This window comes from Balaenoptera borealis (genome assembly GCF_965194805.1).
Source record: "Balaenoptera borealis genome assembly, chromosome: 18".
Lineage (NCBI taxonomy): Eukaryota > Metazoa > Chordata > Mammalia > Artiodactyla > Balaenopteridae > Balaenoptera > Balaenoptera borealis.
Genome location: NC_138877.1, coordinates 19,430,873 through 19,449,247, shown reverse-complemented (window position 1 = coordinate 19,449,247; position 18,375 = coordinate 19,430,873). Strand labels below are relative to the sequence as shown.

The 18,375-nt window shown below is 35.9% G+C and overlaps 1 protein-coding gene across 4 annotated transcripts in view; it reads left to right on the top strand.

The window, feature by feature from the left end:
- Positions 1–18,375, top strand: part of CDADC1 (cytidine and dCMP deaminase domain containing 1) — a 44,588-nt gene that overhangs the window by 9,088 nt on the left and 17,125 nt on the right. For all 4 annotated transcript variants that reach the window (XM_082365474.1, XM_082365475.1, XM_082365472.1 and 1 more), the window contains 5 exons: positions 2,073–2,250; positions 6,526–7,095; positions 12,557–12,606; positions 15,581–15,750; positions 17,447–17,636. In XM_082365474.1, the coding sequence (XP_082221600.1) occupies positions 2,073–2,250; positions 6,526–7,095; positions 12,557–12,606; positions 15,581–15,750; positions 17,447–17,636 (1,158 nt within the window). The remainder of the gene's footprint in view (positions 1–2,072; positions 2,251–6,525; positions 7,096–12,556; positions 12,607–15,580; positions 15,751–17,446; positions 17,637–18,375) is intronic.

The following is an 18,375-nucleotide window of genomic DNA, read 5'->3' as shown; positions in this document are numbered from 1 at the left end:
AAATGGAAAAAAAATGTATATATTTTCTGAAGTGAAAAGGACTCTAGACAAAAAAAGTGATAAACTTGGCCTAAAATATTGTTCCAATAAAAAAATAAATTGATGAGTATGTTTCCTATTTTTTAGGAATAATTTTTTTTAAAGTCTTTTGTGGTCAGGGTTTCTGGCTTTATTTCTGTCTGCATAACTACTTAGAAAATCTAAAGCTAAAATCATTTAATTGCAGCCATTTCCATTGGTCACAATTGGTTCATTTAAATAAAATGAGCTCTAGTCTACTGAGATCTTTTGATAAGGCCTCATCAGTGATAATTTTTTTAAAAGCTTGCTGGAAGTATCTAGAAGTAGATACTAACATATTCTTTACGTTTGAGGAACATAAAGCTCTTACGAAATTTTGGGATAGGGAGGGGAAAGGAGTCAAGGTAAATTTAAGGCTTATTTTAAAAGCCAGTATAGACAGGTCTTTCATATTTAATCTACGTTTTTGGACATATATTTTGTAAGGGAAAGATTTTTGTATTCCTTTTAAATGTCCAGAATGTTTAGGAGATGGTTGATTACCTCTGAAAGGGAATTCTATGAAATCTTCTCTGTTCCTTCACATTTCACAAAGTATCATTCTCCATAGTTTCAAAAATTTATACTCATAATTGAAACCGAAACTTGACTATTTTAGCAAATACAGCTTTGGTCTGCTCTTTAAAGCCATTTCAGATGTGTCCTATTGGGAATAACTGTAGAGTAAAATCCCTTTGAAAGGGAGTAGGGAATAATGGACACTCTGTTCTCAGCCCAAGTCCCCCTCATATTGTAAAATCCCTTATGAACCCAAGGATTAGGTTTACATTCCTTACTTCAGGATCTTTTGCTGTGAAAACAGCATAGACTGTTGTGCGGCTTATGTAGAACTGATTTTTAACCTTAGTCTATTTTATCTGATATTAATATTGTTACAGCAGCTTATATGATGAGTATCTGTGTAAGTTAGGATACTTTAGGTTTAAAGTAACCACTCTTTAGAACTCCAGCCAGTGCTCGGCCTCTGGGGCTTAAAGCAAAGTCAGCCCAGTCCCTGACTGTGGGTGGGACGCTGCTGAGATAGCTGCAGTTCACTGCTTTTGCTTTGAGTTCTCTCTTCCTTTCTAACACCTGAGGGTTATGTCTTCCTTTCTTCTGAGATTGACTATGCATTTTAAAACATTTTTAAAATTATAAATAATCTATATATTTGTAGGAGGTGGGTCCTACCACATTAGTCTAGACTGCCATAGTCCTAAAAATTGTTAGAGTCAATTTTTAGAAAGAAGTTGAGAATTATCTTTATTTTAATCAATATTTAAAATATTTTAAAATTTAGTAGACGTAAGCTATTGTATATAGGATGGATAAACAACAAGGTCCCTGTATATCACAGAGAACTATATTCAATATCCTATCATAAACCATAATGGAAAAGAATATTAAAAAAAAAAGAATGTATATATATGTATAGCTGAACCACTTTGCTTTACAGCAGTAATTAACACAACATTGTAAATCAACTATACTTCAATAAAAAAATTTTTTTTGAAAACTTAATATGACCTCTGATTTAGTTCTGCCTTTTACCATCTATGGGTCTTTCAGAAAATCATGTAAACTCTGGGCTTCACTTATCCATGTGTAAAATCACAGGGTTTTCCAAGTTTTTCCTTATTATCTAGAAGCTTAATACTAAGTAGTCTTAGACTAGATTAAGAAACAAGTCAAATCGACTTCATTATTGCCCTTTACTAGGTTAAAATGTATTCATTTTTTACTAGGGTAAATTTATGATAATTAAATGCATAATTGCTTGGTTAATAAAGCCTAGATTTAGAAAATTTCTGGTAGAAAGTCAACATTACACTTTCAGAAAAAATTTTGGACCTAATGAGAAATGTGCTTTTGTTCAAACTGTGTTCAGATGAAGAACTAAACAAAACTTTCATTTTATTAATAAATCAAGTATAATCCATGATACGATCATTAGATATTATAACTAATCACATAAATTATAAAATAAATTATTATTTTGTATCTTAATGTAGGTGAAGAGAACTGGTCTTGTGGTGGTGAAAAACATGAAAATTGTTGGTCTCCACTGTTCAAGTGAAGATTTACATGCTGGGAAAATCGCTCTGATAAAACATGGGTCAAGGTTGAAAAACTGTGATCTTTATTTTTCCAGAAAACCATGTTCTGCTTGTTTGAAAATGATTGTAAATGGTAAGTGCAGATAAGGCTTTGTTGGAGATTAATAGCATTTATCTGAGAACAAATCAAGTGGGAACAAATTGCCTAAATACCACAGAGATAATTTAGAAATATAAATATATATCTGAAGACAGTTTGATGTACTGTAAGAAGAAGAGTTGGAAAACATGGATTCTGGTCTCAGCTCTGTCACTAACTAGTTAGATTACCCTCAGTGTATTGGTAGATTTAATACTAGCTGCTATAACAAATAAGCATCAACATTTCAGTGGCTTAATACACTAGACACTTATCACCCATGTAATAGTCCAATGCAAGTGTTGCTGAACAGCAGACAGCTGTTCTCCATGTGGTTGATCCGTGGGCCTAGGCATCTTCTGTCTTGTTGCTACTGTCTTCCTTCTGGCCTCCTCTGCATCTAGAGACAGAGAATAGAGAAGGCATACCTGCTTCTTAAAAACCCTGACCTGGAAGTCACAGACATCATTTCTGTTCACATCCATTGTGGGAACTGTAGTTTCTGGCTGGGCGGCTGCCTCCCAATGACTACTCTACCCTTTGGAAGGAGGAGAACAGAGTATTAACATATAGCTATCTATCTCTGCCACTCTGGGCTACTCACTTATCGTCTTTGTGCTTATGATGCTATTTTGCACCCAGATAAGTATTCAGACCACTTTCCTATTTAAAAAATAGTATATCTTTTACATAGGCACTGTGATAATTGTGATTTATAATATGAATTATATACTTAGTCTTCATTCCATTTTGGACACAGAGCAACTAAAATCTTTTGAATTTCCTGAGTGTTAAGAATGAGAAAGGTATCTTTTGTTATTCATAACAAGTCCCTTTCCACCATTACTGAGTTTATGTTAATGAGGTAACTTTTGGGAATCCCCTGTGGATGGGGCCTGGTTGCCAGGGGAACCAGCCAGGTGACTAGAGGGTTGGAACTTGCAGCCTCACCCCCACCAGACCTCTGGGGAGGAGAGCCGGGCTAGAGTTTGAGTTCAAACACCGATGGCCAGTGACCTAATCAATCATGCCTATGTAATGAAGCTTCCTTAAAACCCAGAAGGACAGGGTTCAGAGAGCTTCTGGGGAAAAAAGGCTAATGTAGTTCCTAATCCTTTCCCTCAAGCTGTTATTTGGGGGCAAAAACCAATTTAATGTAACACATCATGTAATACCAAATGAGTAATAACAGCTGTAAATGATATATGAGCTCAGAGGAGAGACAGTGATCCCTGCAGGCTGGCATGTTATAAATAGCTGGGGCTTAAGCTGGACCTTCATGGGTCAGATGTAGAGGAGGAGGAACACATTCCTGGTCAGGAGGACAATGCATGCGGGGTCATCAAGTTGTGAGAAGCAGGGTTCTGGGGGTCAGTGTTCGGAGTGGAAAATTATTCTTGAAGAGAATAGTGGCAGAAGGATTATAATGATAGGTTGGGGCCTTACTGGAGAACTTTGAAAAACTGTCTGGCCTTTGGGCTTTATCTTATAGAACAGAGTTGCTAAACTTGCTTTGAGGAAGAGCGGTTTTTGTTTATATCAAAGTCTTAAGAGTAAGGATCAGATCGGTGATCAGGGCAGTTCCCTTAAGCTACAAGTGGAAGCACTTCCAGAAGAAATGGTCATGTGGCTAGAGCCTCCTGGCCTGCATCGAGTATTTCAAGCTGGTAGGTAGGCATCTATGATAAGTTATTAGATTCTGTAGTCTTTCCCCTGCAATTACGAATAGAGAAGGTAAGTGTGATAGTGGTGGTGACATTTTTTTCTCCTTTTCCCATTGAAGAGTTTTGAGCAGGATGTAACATGATTAAGATTATTATTTGTTGTTGTTATTGAATTAGAACATGGAAAGATAAAGAGGTTGAGAGCTTGATCAGTAGACTGTTGCATTAGATAAGGTGTAAAATAGGGTTCAGGTGGCGGCATTGATCTAGAAAGGAAAGAATGTGAAAGAACCAGACATTTGTCGACTCATCTCTTCTAGAGTCAAGAGAGAAGAATGAATAAAAGTCGTGTTTTGCACTGAGTTGACTACACTCAAAGCACTCTTAATAGCCTCAGAGCCAAGAATTAGAAAAATGTTGGAGTACGAGTAATTCACCATTGCTTGTGTCTTTGAGTTCAGACACTTAAACCTGGCAAGAGAGATAATGCAATGTGGAAAATCAGGAAGGACATGCAATGGAAATGCTTTTATGCTGGTATTAGAGCCATATATAAATAAAATTGCTATGTTTGATTAGGCTTATGTATTATTTACTTATCTTGGAAAGGGGCATGGTTTAACCCCATGCTCTAGCTAACTTATTTCAGTTATAATTACTGTTACCTCAGTTACAAAGCAAACATTTCTAAAGCATAGTGGTTCTCAAAGTGTGGTCTGTGACCTCCTCATGGTCCACAAGGTCAAAACTATTTTCATAATAACACTACATTTATGCTAATAGTACTAAAAAAATGTTGAGTAAAACTACTGTTGCAGTTGTATGAATCAAGGCAATAGTAGTCATTGTACTCTTACATAGCCACCTACTTGGAGTTTAAAAAAAAAGGTGGAGGGTGTGGGGTTTCATGTAAGAATGTCATTGATGAAACAGTAAAAAAAAAAAAAAAAATCAATTTTATTAAACCCAACCCTTAGTACGCATCTTTTTAAGATTCTGTATGAGAAAATAGGAGGTGGACATAAAGCACTTTTGCTCTAAACCTAAGTATGAAGTTTGCCTTAAGGAAAACCGCTTATGCAATTGTTTGAGTCACAAACTGAATTATCCACTTTTTTTCATGGAACACCATGAACTAACAAACCATAGTTACTTAGACTTGGCTATCTGGCAGACATTTTCTCAAAAATGAATGAAGTGAAACCATCACTTCCAAGAAAACAACTGACAGCATTTATTGCCACTGATAAAATTTGAAACTTCAAGTGAAAATTAGAATTTTGAAAAACTCCTGTCTACCATCATCATAAGCTTACAGCTTCCCACTGCTTAAAGACTCTTCTGATGAGATTGGTGGTTATATTAATGAATGAGTTTTTTGGTTTTTTTTAAGTATTGTGAAATCAGTAAACTCTTGTTTTCCAAATGACCAGTGCATGATGCTAGAAAATCATGTGTGAGTGAAAGAGCCATTCTAAGTGTAAGATAGACCAGTGGACTTTAACGTAACAGTACAAAAAGTTTGTTGTGTGATTTCAGATTCCACACTGTAACTCACCTCTAAGAAACTATCCCTTCTCAAAATTTTATGTAGTGTGAAAGAATATTCATAATTAGTTGAAATGGCTGTTAAAATACTCCTTTTTTAACTGCATATCAAGTGAGGCCGGACACTTTTTATATACTTCAATGAAAAGCTAAGGCAAGAGGTTGAAAGCAGAAGCAGATTTGAGAACCCAACTATCTTCTATTCAGCCGGATAATAAAGAGATTTGTATAAACTTTAATGCCATTCTTCTCAACTAGTTTTTGTTGTTGTTTTAGAAAATAGTTATTTTTTATTGAACTATGTTATTTATATTAATTTATGATGGTTCTTATTGCTATTTTTTAATGAATTAATATTTTAAAATTTTGTTTAAATTTTCTAATGCAGTAAATATCAGTAGATATAGTCCACATGAAAAAAAACCCTTTGGGGTCCTCATTGATTTTTAAGAGTGTAACAGAGTCTGAGACCAAAAAATTTGAGAACCTTTGCTGTAGCTTCTGATACTAGTACATGAAAATACATTTAAACATTGGTCATCCCCTCTTCTTGAATCAAGATTACTAGAAGCAACCAGAATGCAAACAAACTTTTCCTATAAAGGGCCAGATAGATAGTAAGTATTTTAGGCTTTGCAAGCCATAGGGTATCCATACAGCTATTCAGCTCTCAACTCAGCTACTCCATTGTAGTACAGAAACAGCCAGAGACAATGTCAAAGATTAGGTTTGTCTGTGTTTCCACAAATCTTTATAGGCACTGCAATTTGGATTTTATATGATTTTCATGTCACAAAATAGTTTTCTTTTGATTTTCCAACTATTTAAAACTGCGAAATCCATTGTTGACCTGCAAGCTGTATAAAAATAGGCAACAGGACAGATTTGGCCTGTGGCCGTAGTTTGCCAGCACTTGGGCTATATTATTGGTGACTTGGTGATAGACTTTTATTATATTGGGACCTTTGGACCTACTGCAGTGATACGGTGGATTTATTAAGAAAACCCTTACTTTCAGCATGCATCTGATAACTACCTTTCATATTTTGTATTTCAGCTGGAGTTAACCGAATTTCATACTGGCCTGCTGATCCAGAAATAAGCTTGCTTACTGAGGCTTCTAGTTCTGAAGATGCAAAGTTAGATGCCAAAGCAGTGCAAAGATTGAAATCAAACAGTCGGGCCCATGTGTGTGTCTTACTTCAGCCTTTGGTGTGTTATATGGTGCAGTTTGTAGAGGAGACCTCTTACAAATGTGACTTTATTCAAAAAATTTCAAAAACATTGCCGGACACTAACATTGACTTTTATTCTGAATGTAAACAAGAAAGAATAAAAGAATATGAAATGATATTTTTGGTTTCCAGAGAAGAAATGCATAAGCAAATACTGATGACTATAGGTTTGGAGAACCTGTGTGAAAATCCGTACTTTAGCAATCTAAGGCAAAACATGAAAGACCTTATCCTCCTTTTGGCCACAGTAGCTTCCAGTGTGCCCAACTTTAAACACTACGGATTTTATTGTAGCAATACCGAACAGATTAATGAAATTCACAATCAGAGTTTGCCGCAAGAAATTGCAAGGCACTGCATGATTCAGGCCAGGTTATTGGCATATCGAACTGGTGAGTTACATGCTTAGTTCATAAATCGGGGCTGCTTGGGTTGTATTTGTCTCAGAAGTAAAGTGGTGTTCATTTCATCTATGGTAGCGTTTATTGACTCTTAGATACTAAGGTTTTGTTGGTCATACAAATAAAGAGAAGTTAGTGAGACCCTTGAGTAGACAACTCTTAGAGTAGTTTTAGGATTTCTTGTGGCCTATATCGGGTGCTACATTTATAAATCAGGATCTGATTAGGCCCTTTCTGCTTCTTGCTTTTATCATTTCACAGTTGAATGAGCCTTCCACTAGAGATAGGACAAAAAGAGAGGGGAGAGAGAACCAGAATTATTCATTTTTTTCTTAACTCTTCAATATTCTGTAGGTATTCAGTATTTAGTAAAAACTTAAAAAATCTTTAAACTAAAAATATGAATTCAAAATAATGAATAGAATCAAAGTAAAGGAATTTTGTCATATTCTTCCAATTTCTGGTATGTCTTCAATCAGCAAGTAGAGAAATCAAACATTTTTACTTTATTATATTAAGTTGTACCTGAGTAAGTATGTGAAAAAGGAAAATATTACTTGGGAATTTTCTCTATCATGATAAAAGGTGGTATCTGTATTTCCAATTATAGAACAGTGCTTTTATATCTCAGCAGACATAACATTTTTCAAAGTAGAATCATGATCACTTTTTAAAATGCAACTTTGAAATAAGGAAAAGAAAATGCAGGCAGGAGGAGCAGTAGAGTAAGATTTGGTGAGTAGGCTATAGTAGGAATTTTTAAACTTATCCCAAGAAAGAAGGAGAAGAGAGAAAATCTTCAGAAAAAGTCCATACAAATGCCACTGGTCTGCAGTATATGCTCAACAAAGACCACAGGTTGAAGTAATTTCAGTAAAATGGAGGTTTTCAAATGGCAGCATGTTAGAATCACCCTAGAAACTTGTATTAAAAGTACGAATGCTCAAATTCTAACCCAGACCTACTAAACCTGGTCCCTAAGGGTATGTCCTAGGCCTGTGAATTTTTAAATTTCTGTAAGGGATTCCAACATTCAGTAGGGTTAATCATCACTTGATTCTTATTAAAGAATTTGATTCTACTATAGGCACAAACTGCATGATGCCCAACACCTGAATTATGTAAAGGTCTGACTTAATGTAATTATCTTGTTTCGTGGGCTATATGTTAGTCTCTGCCAACTCCAGCTTTATAAAGAATTTTTCTCCCAACCATTCTGGAAGGACAGAAACATAAATGGAAACAGCTGTTACAGCTATACTTCACTAATTCTCATTTGCTAATTAGCATTCAGCAGATTCCAGAGTGAGCGTAAGATGGGAGGTGTGAGTCTGTTGTTTTTTCACTTGATCTCAGGAGCTCCTCTCATAATACCTAATAATACCATGTATGACTCCACTGTTTAAAGATGCAGTAATGTATAGATATAAATTTGCATATATATTCTTTATTAGATACTCTACTAGTATAGTTATAGTATTGTAAATTTATCTGCTGTTGCTGTGCAGAGTTTTGTACTTATGCACTTGATGGGCGATTTAAAAGGCTTTTCAAGGTTAATTTTTTGCCTATGTATGACTTTCTTGCCTGGAAGCCAAGTCCTGAATAGAATGCGACCCTTTGTCATGTGCTCCTTTCCACTGTGAGCTCTTCCAGGGGAGAGACCATGTCCTCATCATTGTTTTTTCCTTAGCACAAAAGAAATATTTTTATATACAAAGGTAAATTGTCCACAGTCCCCTACCCAAAGCTCTTGAAGCCAGATGAAAAGGAATTCAGAATTTTTCAGATTTTAGAAAAATAATATGTACGTGCTATATGTATGTGTGTCAAGCTGTTTTAAAAAACTTGATATAAGGGATTGCAGATAAGGAATTCTGGACTGATACTCCTCATTGATGATAATAATAAATAACAATTTATTGAGCACCAACTATGTGTCAGGCACAGAGCTAGGTGATTTATATATATATGTACCTCACTTAACATTGAGGACAATCCAGCAAGGTAGATATCCCCTTGACTTAGTGTGTTTCTAATAACTCAAACTTTAAATTTTACGCTGTTCAGCTCACATAACTTTATTACACTCTAATAGGTGAAGAAATCATTCCGTTAAACCATTTCATTTAAAAATATACATATGATTAAAAAGAATGCCAAAACTTCTAACAGAGTTCTAAAACTAATTGAAAGTAGGTAATTAATAATTGATTTTTGAATGATGAGTAAATAGGATCCACAGAGGTGTCATTAAAAGTATGTTTCTAAGCTACTTCGAGGGTAGAAAAAAAGTGACAAAATTTGATTAGACTCTAGGGGAAAAAACAGAGATAGGAGGGCATCACATCTTACCTACCTGGTTTAAGTGTGAGTTTTGATTTCTTTTTATGTCCTGTTTCCCATTAGACTAGGCGTTTTCCAAAGCTGACGATTATGCCTTCCTTCTGAACCACAACGCTGATGATGAAAGTAGGTTGGAGTAGCCAAGAAAGTTAACTGTTTCAAATCATAACTCAGCAGTTCTCAACTTTTAGTTGCCTACGAATCAGAGGTGATGCTCATGAGAAGTACAGATTCCTGAGTCTGCCACCTCCCGTGGAGAGGTTGATTCATGGAATTTCCATGGGAGCCAGGAGTCTGCCTTTGTAACAAGCGTCCAGTCATTCTGATGCAGTTGGTTTGTGAACCACACTTGGACAAACCCTGACATGACCACAGTATTGGGAGCTAAAATAACCATGCCTGTGTTCCAGAACCATAGGATAAAGAGTCCTCTGACTTTCAGTGACCAAAGAGTCTCAGGAATTTGGCTCAGTGATTTTAAGTTGACCTTTCCTTCAAGGGTATACAGAGAAAATCCTGTGAATGACCAGATCCTGGGGAGCAATTTACAGACATGAAAGTTTTTTGAGAAACTTTACATAAAAATTACTGATGTGATAAGATTTTTGAGAAATTACCTCATCTGTCATCCAGCCTTGGGGGCTGGGTGAAATCTACTCATCGTATATGGATGAAATTTTATTCTGATTTCAAAAGACATGTAGTAAAGAATATTATCTTGGTGAAACTAACCTTAGCTAAGCAGTAGAGCTTTATTTATTTTTGGCTGCGTTGGGTCTTTGTTGCTGCACGCAGGCTTTCTCTAGTTGCGGTGAGTGGGGTTACTCTTCGTTGCGGTGCGCGGGCTTCTCATGGCGGTGGCTTCTCTTGCGGAGCACGGGCTCTAGGTGTGCGGGCTTCAGTAGTTGTGGCATGTGGGCTCAGTAGTTGTGGCGCACGGGTTTAGTTGCTCTGCGCCATGTGGGATCTTCGCAGACCAGGGCTCGAACCCCTATCCCCTGCCTTGGCAGGTAGATTCTTAACCACTGTGCCACCAAGGAAGTCCCTGAGCTTAGTTTAAAAAAATCACATTTTTTTTCCTCCTGACAAGATTTAGGCTGTCCCTAGACTGAAACAGAAAAAGTGGCTCCTGGACTAAAAAATAATAATATGAAAAATACTTAGTGTCAATGGTAGGAAAAGTAGACTCTTGATATGAAGAGTTTCTATTTGAGTTTTTCATTTTCTGTTTCAGATTTATGCATGTATTAAGTACAATTTTACTTAAAGGTTTTCATTTATAATATAAACGAAATATAATCTTAGGTTTTTAACTTCTATACTACTTACCTTAGAAATGAGCATAAAGCCATAATTATATTCTTTTCCCTTCATGCTATATTCTGACAATCTTGGAAGGAACAAAACTTTGTTTACCGCAAAATTCCTTTCCTGACAGTCTCCACTCTATAAAGTATGTTTCTCCCATACACTGTTCCTCAGCATCCTGCTCCTTTCCTTCATAGCCCAGCACAGCACCTAGGTTCTTAGATGTTTCCTTGTTACCACCTTCCTTCTCCATCGGACCATAAGCTCCGTGAGTATAGGCACTCAGGTATTCAGTAAAGGGGAACCTTTGTTACAAAATTCTTCACATCGGAGGGAGGCAAGCCAGTTGGGTGTGGAGGGCTAAATTTTAGTCACTTAATTTCTTTGCCTGTTTTCTCATCTAGAAAAGGAAATTTCGTCTGCTTTACCTTTAGGATAAAAATGAGATAATGGATAACAAGTGCTTAAAATAAATTATAAAAATGCTTTGTGGTATAATTTTGAAAACCCAAGCTTGCTTGACCTGAAGATGGGGAATTTCATTATAGTATCATAATTTTCTTAAAAAATTAACTTTATCAGGCATCCAGTTTTTCATGCATAGGTAGAATAATGTTTCTTTGTACTTGTACTAGAAAAGTATTTAAATATGTTATTATTGGAAGGATTAACTTTTAGGAAATTGTGGGCTGAAGCCACAGTTTCGTTTAATCCTCATCAATATGAAAATGCCTGAGGGCAAGTTCACAGATAATTTTCACTTTCTCTGTGTAAATGTACCTACTTAACTATATTGGTCTCTTATTAAGATTTTGATAAATACTATGGTTTTTATAATTTGTGTATAATTGTCTTAGAAATTTTAAACTCACCCTGAGTAGTAGTAGAAAGAAAAAGTCAGTTCTTAATATGTAGAATTTCTATTTTGGTTTTGTATTTTCTGTTTAAGGTTAATAGTTTTAAGAAATACAGCCTTTCTTGTTGAAAAGTAAATAGGTTGGTTCTGCAGGGAAATTATAATCTTATATTTGTGACTTCTGCCACTTGATTTAGAAATGGGCATCATGTCACTAACTTGGCATTCTTTTCCCCTCAAAGTAAACTGTGAAGGTCAGGGAAAGGACATCATTTTGTTTAAATCAAAATTCCTTTCATGTACCTTCCAGCAAAAAAAAAAAAAGGTATATATATGAAAGCCCATAAAGATTTGTTTATGTTTGTATTATGAGTTTGAACTTTTTTCATAGCAAGAACACTTTCATGAAATGTATTTTCCATGATTAGAGTGCAAAAAATGCTAGGAGAAGACAGATATGATTGTTGTGAATGGTTATTACACTAAATCCATTGGTTCAGAAACTTCTTTCTTAATTGATTTTATCGTCTATTAGAAATAGTCATTTAAAAACTGACTTGTTGGTGGAAATTCAATAAAGTTACACTCAGTTCTGGTTACAGCTTTGAAGTCACCTGAGTGCGGGCACTGCCATTGTGTTATCTCTGCACATAGATCATGTGAGATTGGGTTGGAAGTGACACTGTCTATAAGTTAGTTCGTACCTAGCTCCCATATATTCTATGCTTGACAATATTTGCTTTGACAATATTTGCTTGACAATTTGATTTTTATCAAAAGTATTTTCATACTTTTTCCGTAATTAGTGAGGTTGTCAAGGATTGCTGCTACATTTATGAAGTATATTTCAATAAATACATGTTTATTATTTTTGGAAAAAATGTATTTCTGAAACAAACAAATCATTGATTTTTACTGAGTTACATGCCATGTATCTTTCAGAGGATCATAAAACAGGAGTTGGAGCAGTCATCTGGGCAGAAGGAAAATCTGTAAGTAGGAAAATAATTCTTTATAAACATTTAAACTTGATTTTGTTTAAACATATTTTGATCTTAAGCACATGACATTTTGTTGACCCCGGGGGATTAATATTTCTTATTGGTGTATTTATTAAGTTTTATAAACATTTGCATATTCTCTCAACAGTTTTTTATATAGATTTATTCATTTAGTGAACATTTATTAAACACCTTCCACAGGGTGGGCTCTGTGCCACAGTGAACAATGGGGGGTTAAGGACCACATGGTCCACCCTTCATAGCCTTGTATAGTCTAGTGATGGAGACAGAGGTGAAAAAGAGACTGGTATATAACTGTAATTATAACCTGATACCGTGAGAGCACAGAGGAGGCACCTTTACTCCACTTGGAGAAATGAGTAAAATACTCTTAGGGGAGGTCAGGTGCTATTAGTCTTGAAGAATGAGTAGGAGTTCAACAGGCAGAGCAAGTTAGTGGGACTAGAAGAAGGGTAACATGCAGAGGTAGGGCGTGAGAATGTGGGGAAATGCAAGTGATTTGGCACGTTGAAGTCCAGGGTCCTGTGTCTAGCACAGTAGCAAAAAATTGGGCTGCACCATGAAGAACTGTATACCACGTAGAGAGTTTAGACTTTATCCATCAGACAGTGGGATACGCTAGCACAGTGCTAACCAACAGAAATAAAAGGCAAGCCACATACGTGATTTAAATTTTTTTAGGAGCCACATTAAAATAATAAAAAGAAACAGGTGAATTGATTTTATGAATATATTTTACTTGGGACGTCCCTGGCGGTCCAGTGGTGAAGACTCCGTGCTTCCACTGCAGGGGGCATGGGTTCTTAGTTGGGGAACTAAGGTCCCACGGGCCGCGCAGCGCGGCCAAAAAATATACATATATATATTTTACTTAATCATCTGTCCAGAAATATTATCATTTCAACATGTAACCAATATAAAAATATTGGTTAATGTTTTTAATAAAATATTTTGCATTTGGGGGGAGTATAGAGTCTTCACAATCTTGTATGTATTTTATACTTACAGCACCTCTCAGTTTGCACTGACCACATAGGGCTACTGGCTACTATATTGGACAGAGCAATCCAAGAATATTTTAAGTGGGAAAATGATTTGATTAGATTTGCATGTAAAAAATGAAGTGGGGCTAGACAGGAAATAGGGAGATTAATAAAAAGAGATGATGAGGACTTGGAATTATGTGGATGGGTTGGGAGGGCATGGAACCACGAGATACTTCGTAACTATGAGGATGACTAAAAGATGAGTAGGGGCGCCTAAGTGTCCTTCAACAGACTTTATAGCAAGTAATTTGACTATTTGGCTGGATATGTCATGAGCCCCTCAAGTTCAACCTAGCCAATACATTCAGTATCTTCCCTGCTAACCTATTCCTTCACTAGTGGTCACCATCCCATTCCCCATTCCACTCAAACAATCAATCAGCAAATGCTGTGAATTCCACCTTCAAACTATCTCTTGACTCTTATTTCTTCCCAAATTGTTAGCACCTATTAGAATAGGTTCCTCTGCCAGAAACTCCCATAGTATTCTGTACAACTCAGTGGTGACGCTCATCACAGTTAAATTTACATGTCCAGTTTCTTATCGTCTCCAGATCAGAAGGTTCCTGAGGGCTGGGATTCTCTGTCATATTTACCAATGTATTCCCAGAACCTAGCACAGGGCCTGGCCTATGGTTGGAACTCTCCCTTGGATTTATATAAATGCTCAGCAGCCTTTTGGCTTAACACCTGGTTCTCAACTACTTTATGGAGAATTTAGGTTTCCAGTTATATTATCTAGAGTGTAGGCAGCATGGTAAAGTGGAAGGACATGGGTTTGGAGTCAAGCAACCCATCCTTGAATTCTGGCTATGTTGCTTACCAGCTTTGTGACTTTGGACAAGTTATTTAATCTCTCTTGGCCTCAGTTTCCTTATCTATACAATGGGAATAGTAATAGTACTACTGTCTAGGATGTTGTGAGGATTAATTAAATGAAATAACACATATAAAAGTGAGCATGATGTTTAACCTTTAGTGAATGCTCAAGGATAATTTATTATTAATGAGATAATATTTTATTCGTAAGCTTCTGTCAGCTCATCATAACAATGATTTTTATCAAGCTGCTATAGTAGAGTCTGTTGAAACTATCACGTGAGTAACTATGTATAATATATTGAAATTTAATGAGGTTTATAGCATATTCCAAACTATTATAAACAGTTCTGATTTATAAAATATTTTACTTTTATAGTTGATAAAACATTCATATTGACACCTAATATGCCACTGACCAGGAGAAATAAAAAAGCCACTTAAGTAGGAAGTTCTATTACATACACACACACACACACACACACACACACACAAAAACACAGTAGAGGCTCAGTAAACACGAAAATTAAAGAAAAGTGCATTATTTATTTTCCAACTATATACACTAGCACATTTTTAGCCCAAAACAGAAATTGTCTGTTCAAAATATTTTTAGGATTTCTGGCTTGCTAACCAGTAGTAGCACAGCACAGAGCATATAAGAAATTAACAATAATTTATTGAGTACCTGCTGTGTATGGAACACTGTAATCGGTCTACGTTAAGGGGTAGAAAGGAGGTATAAAACATGGTTTCTATTCTCTAGGATCTTATAACCTATTCAGGGAGAGGTGTCTGAATCAAGTGAAGCAGTTTGTGAATTAAGCTAGTATTTAATTAACTGCTAAAACAAAGGACTGCCTTGAGATTATATACTAGAGATGATCAGGCTGCTTGAAGTTTAACTTTGACAAGACCACACCGTGGAAGGAAAATCTAATATTGTATTTTTCTGATGGCTCAGTTTATCATGGAAAAGTGAATTCATTATAAGAAGTATGATACTAGGCTTTAAAGATACAATGTAAGATGCCTTTTCAGAATGTTGAAAACAGCTTTGGTTTGCTTACTTTTCATAGAGAAGTTGTGATGGAACAGGAGCAATGTACTTCATAGGATGTGGTTATAATGCTTTTCCTGTTGGATCTGAGTATGCTGACTTCCCGCACATGGATGACAAACAGAAAGACAGAGAAATAAGGAAATTCAGATACATTGTACATGCAGAACAGAATGCCTTGACATTTAGGTATGAAATTTGTTTGCATGTATTTTCTATAAAATGTAGCAAGGGTTAGTTAAAATTAGTTTTCTTTTAGCTGTAATTTATTGCCTTTTTAAAAATTCCAAGAAATATTCTTTTCAGAAGTATAACTTTGGTCATACTTGGTCTTTGCTACCTGACCTGAGGCCATTGTCAGGGATCCTGCAGGCCTTCAAATTTATTGAGCAAGTCTTTTTTCCTTTCTTCCTTCTCTCTCCGGTATAAAACTGCTTGAAGTTTGTCCTTAGGGTCTTGCATATTTCTGCATTACATGATCAGCTTTGTTTTCTAAATGTAGAGCACATATATTTATATTTATGAATATATAGATTTTATTATGAACCAAATTGCTTTAACATAGTTTTTGTTAGAGATTATAACTGGCATTACCTCCTTCTAATGTTAACTTCGATCATTTCCACAAACATTTCTCAGCATTTACCATTAAGTGGGTGATCTTAGGGGATTTAAATCTGCGTAAGTCATGGTTTCTGTCCTTGAGGAGCTTATAACGTAGTATGGGATATAAGACTGTATTCAACCTAACATGGTCAGTTCTGTGGGAAAGGCCAACACAAAGTGGGTGGAAATTCAGGGGCTGCTACGGATGGAGGGGGAGTGAGAGGGAAAGGCTTTATGGAGAAACTGGCATTTGAGCTGTGCTTTAAAGGTTTGGTAGGATTATGGCCATTGGAGATGCTTACTTGAAGGGGAACCATTCTTGCTTCAGGCATAGCAGTGGGGCTAGAAGTAGGAAAATGCTTGTGTGTTTAGGAACACAGATGTTCCACGTAGGCTGCACCATGGAGCACATGGGACCGGTTGGGACTGACAAGAGAGGACTTTGAGTTTAGACTTCATTTGGTAGGTAGTGGAGAAATTGAATGACATTGACAGAGCCACACTAATGATTACTTAGGTTGCAGGCATATTGTTTGAACAGACTAGATGCATACAATTCTGCTGCCCTAGTACAGGGAAACAGAATGAGAATCTGAACTAAGGACATGGATGCGGAAGGCTGGTGGTGGGGAATTAAGACTGAGAGCAGTGTAAACCATAGGACCCAGAAGTACAACTCCTGTATCCTCAAATGAAGCATTCCTTAGTCCTAAACTACCCCTGGCATGTAAAATTTCACCAAACTCCTCTGTTTTTTTTCCTTGTGCTCTTCATTACAGATTACTTGCTTCGTTTTGTCAAATCCAAATGCTTGTTAAATAAAATTATCCTGTGTTAGGGAAGGGAGTAAGGGAACTATAACTCAAAACAGAACTCTAATATTAATTTATCAATTTAGTAAGCATTTATTAAATATCTGTTAGTTACCAGATAAGAGGTAGACCTTTTGGCTACCATGATGACTTAATGTCTAATCACACATGATACATTCTTAGGGAGGGTGTTAATTAGGTGTTAGCCCCTAATTCTGGCATTATAAAGAGTTTCTTACTTAGAAAGCATTGTTTTCTCTCTATCTCTGTTTTCATTTCCTTTGTAATGTAATACTGAAAATCTTGCCTCTGACTAATTCAGCAAGCATAAGGCTTGATCATTATTGTGTATAATGTTGTGAATCTGTTCCTAAAGCAGCTCAATTTTAATGTTTAAAGATTTTTCTAAAACATAACTTACCCTTTTAGAAACTATCTTCCTAATATTTTATATATATTTTTTGTAGGTGTCAAGAGATAAAACCAGAAGAAAGAAGTATGATTTTTGTGACAAAGTGCCCATGTGATGAATGTGTACCTTTAATTAAAGGTGCGGGCATAAAACAGATCTATGCAGGGGATGTAGATGTTGGAAAAAAGAAGGCAGACATCTCTTACATGAGATTTGGGGAACTTGAAGGTGTTAGCAAATTTACAGTAAGTAGATACACATTTTTTCAAATATACTTTTTATTATATTGTTAGGTACTCTGCTGCATATTTTAAATTAGTGATTCTTACCCTTTTAAAGAGTTATCATAGAGTTTATTTTTATGTGCAAGCACTTGCTTAACTACAAATGTTCAGCTTAGGATCTGCCTTATGAATATAGATCTCTATCGAGAGTTGTGCATTGACCTTACAGATCTTGAATTAGTTAGTCCTTTGGTGCCATCTGGTGGCTAACAAAATCCTTGACCCACCTCTTCCCTCACCCTTCTTTCTGGATTGAAGTGGTAGACAGAGGTGAAAGTAGTTTAAGATTACCCAAAAGAAGGGGACACACACACACACACACACACACACACACACACACACACACGTGCATTTCTCATGAGAAAAATCAGGAAAAAATTAGAAGAATTTAATATTTGACATTTCCAAAAAAGTGCTGAGGTGGTTTGTGGAAAACTCAGAACTTTAATTCTTGTGCTTTTTTACTACTTTGGTTTCTAAAAAACTTTTTGTTTTTAGAAATAATCTCAAGCATACAGAAGTTACAAAAATATTACAAATATTTTTTTTTCCAGAACATTTGAGAGTTAAGTTGTTGCTATGATGCAAGATCACTCTCAGATACTTTCTTGTATATTTCCTCAAACAGTATATTATCCTACATAACAACAATACAACCACAAAACTCAGGAAATTATCATTGATATGTTGCTACCATTTA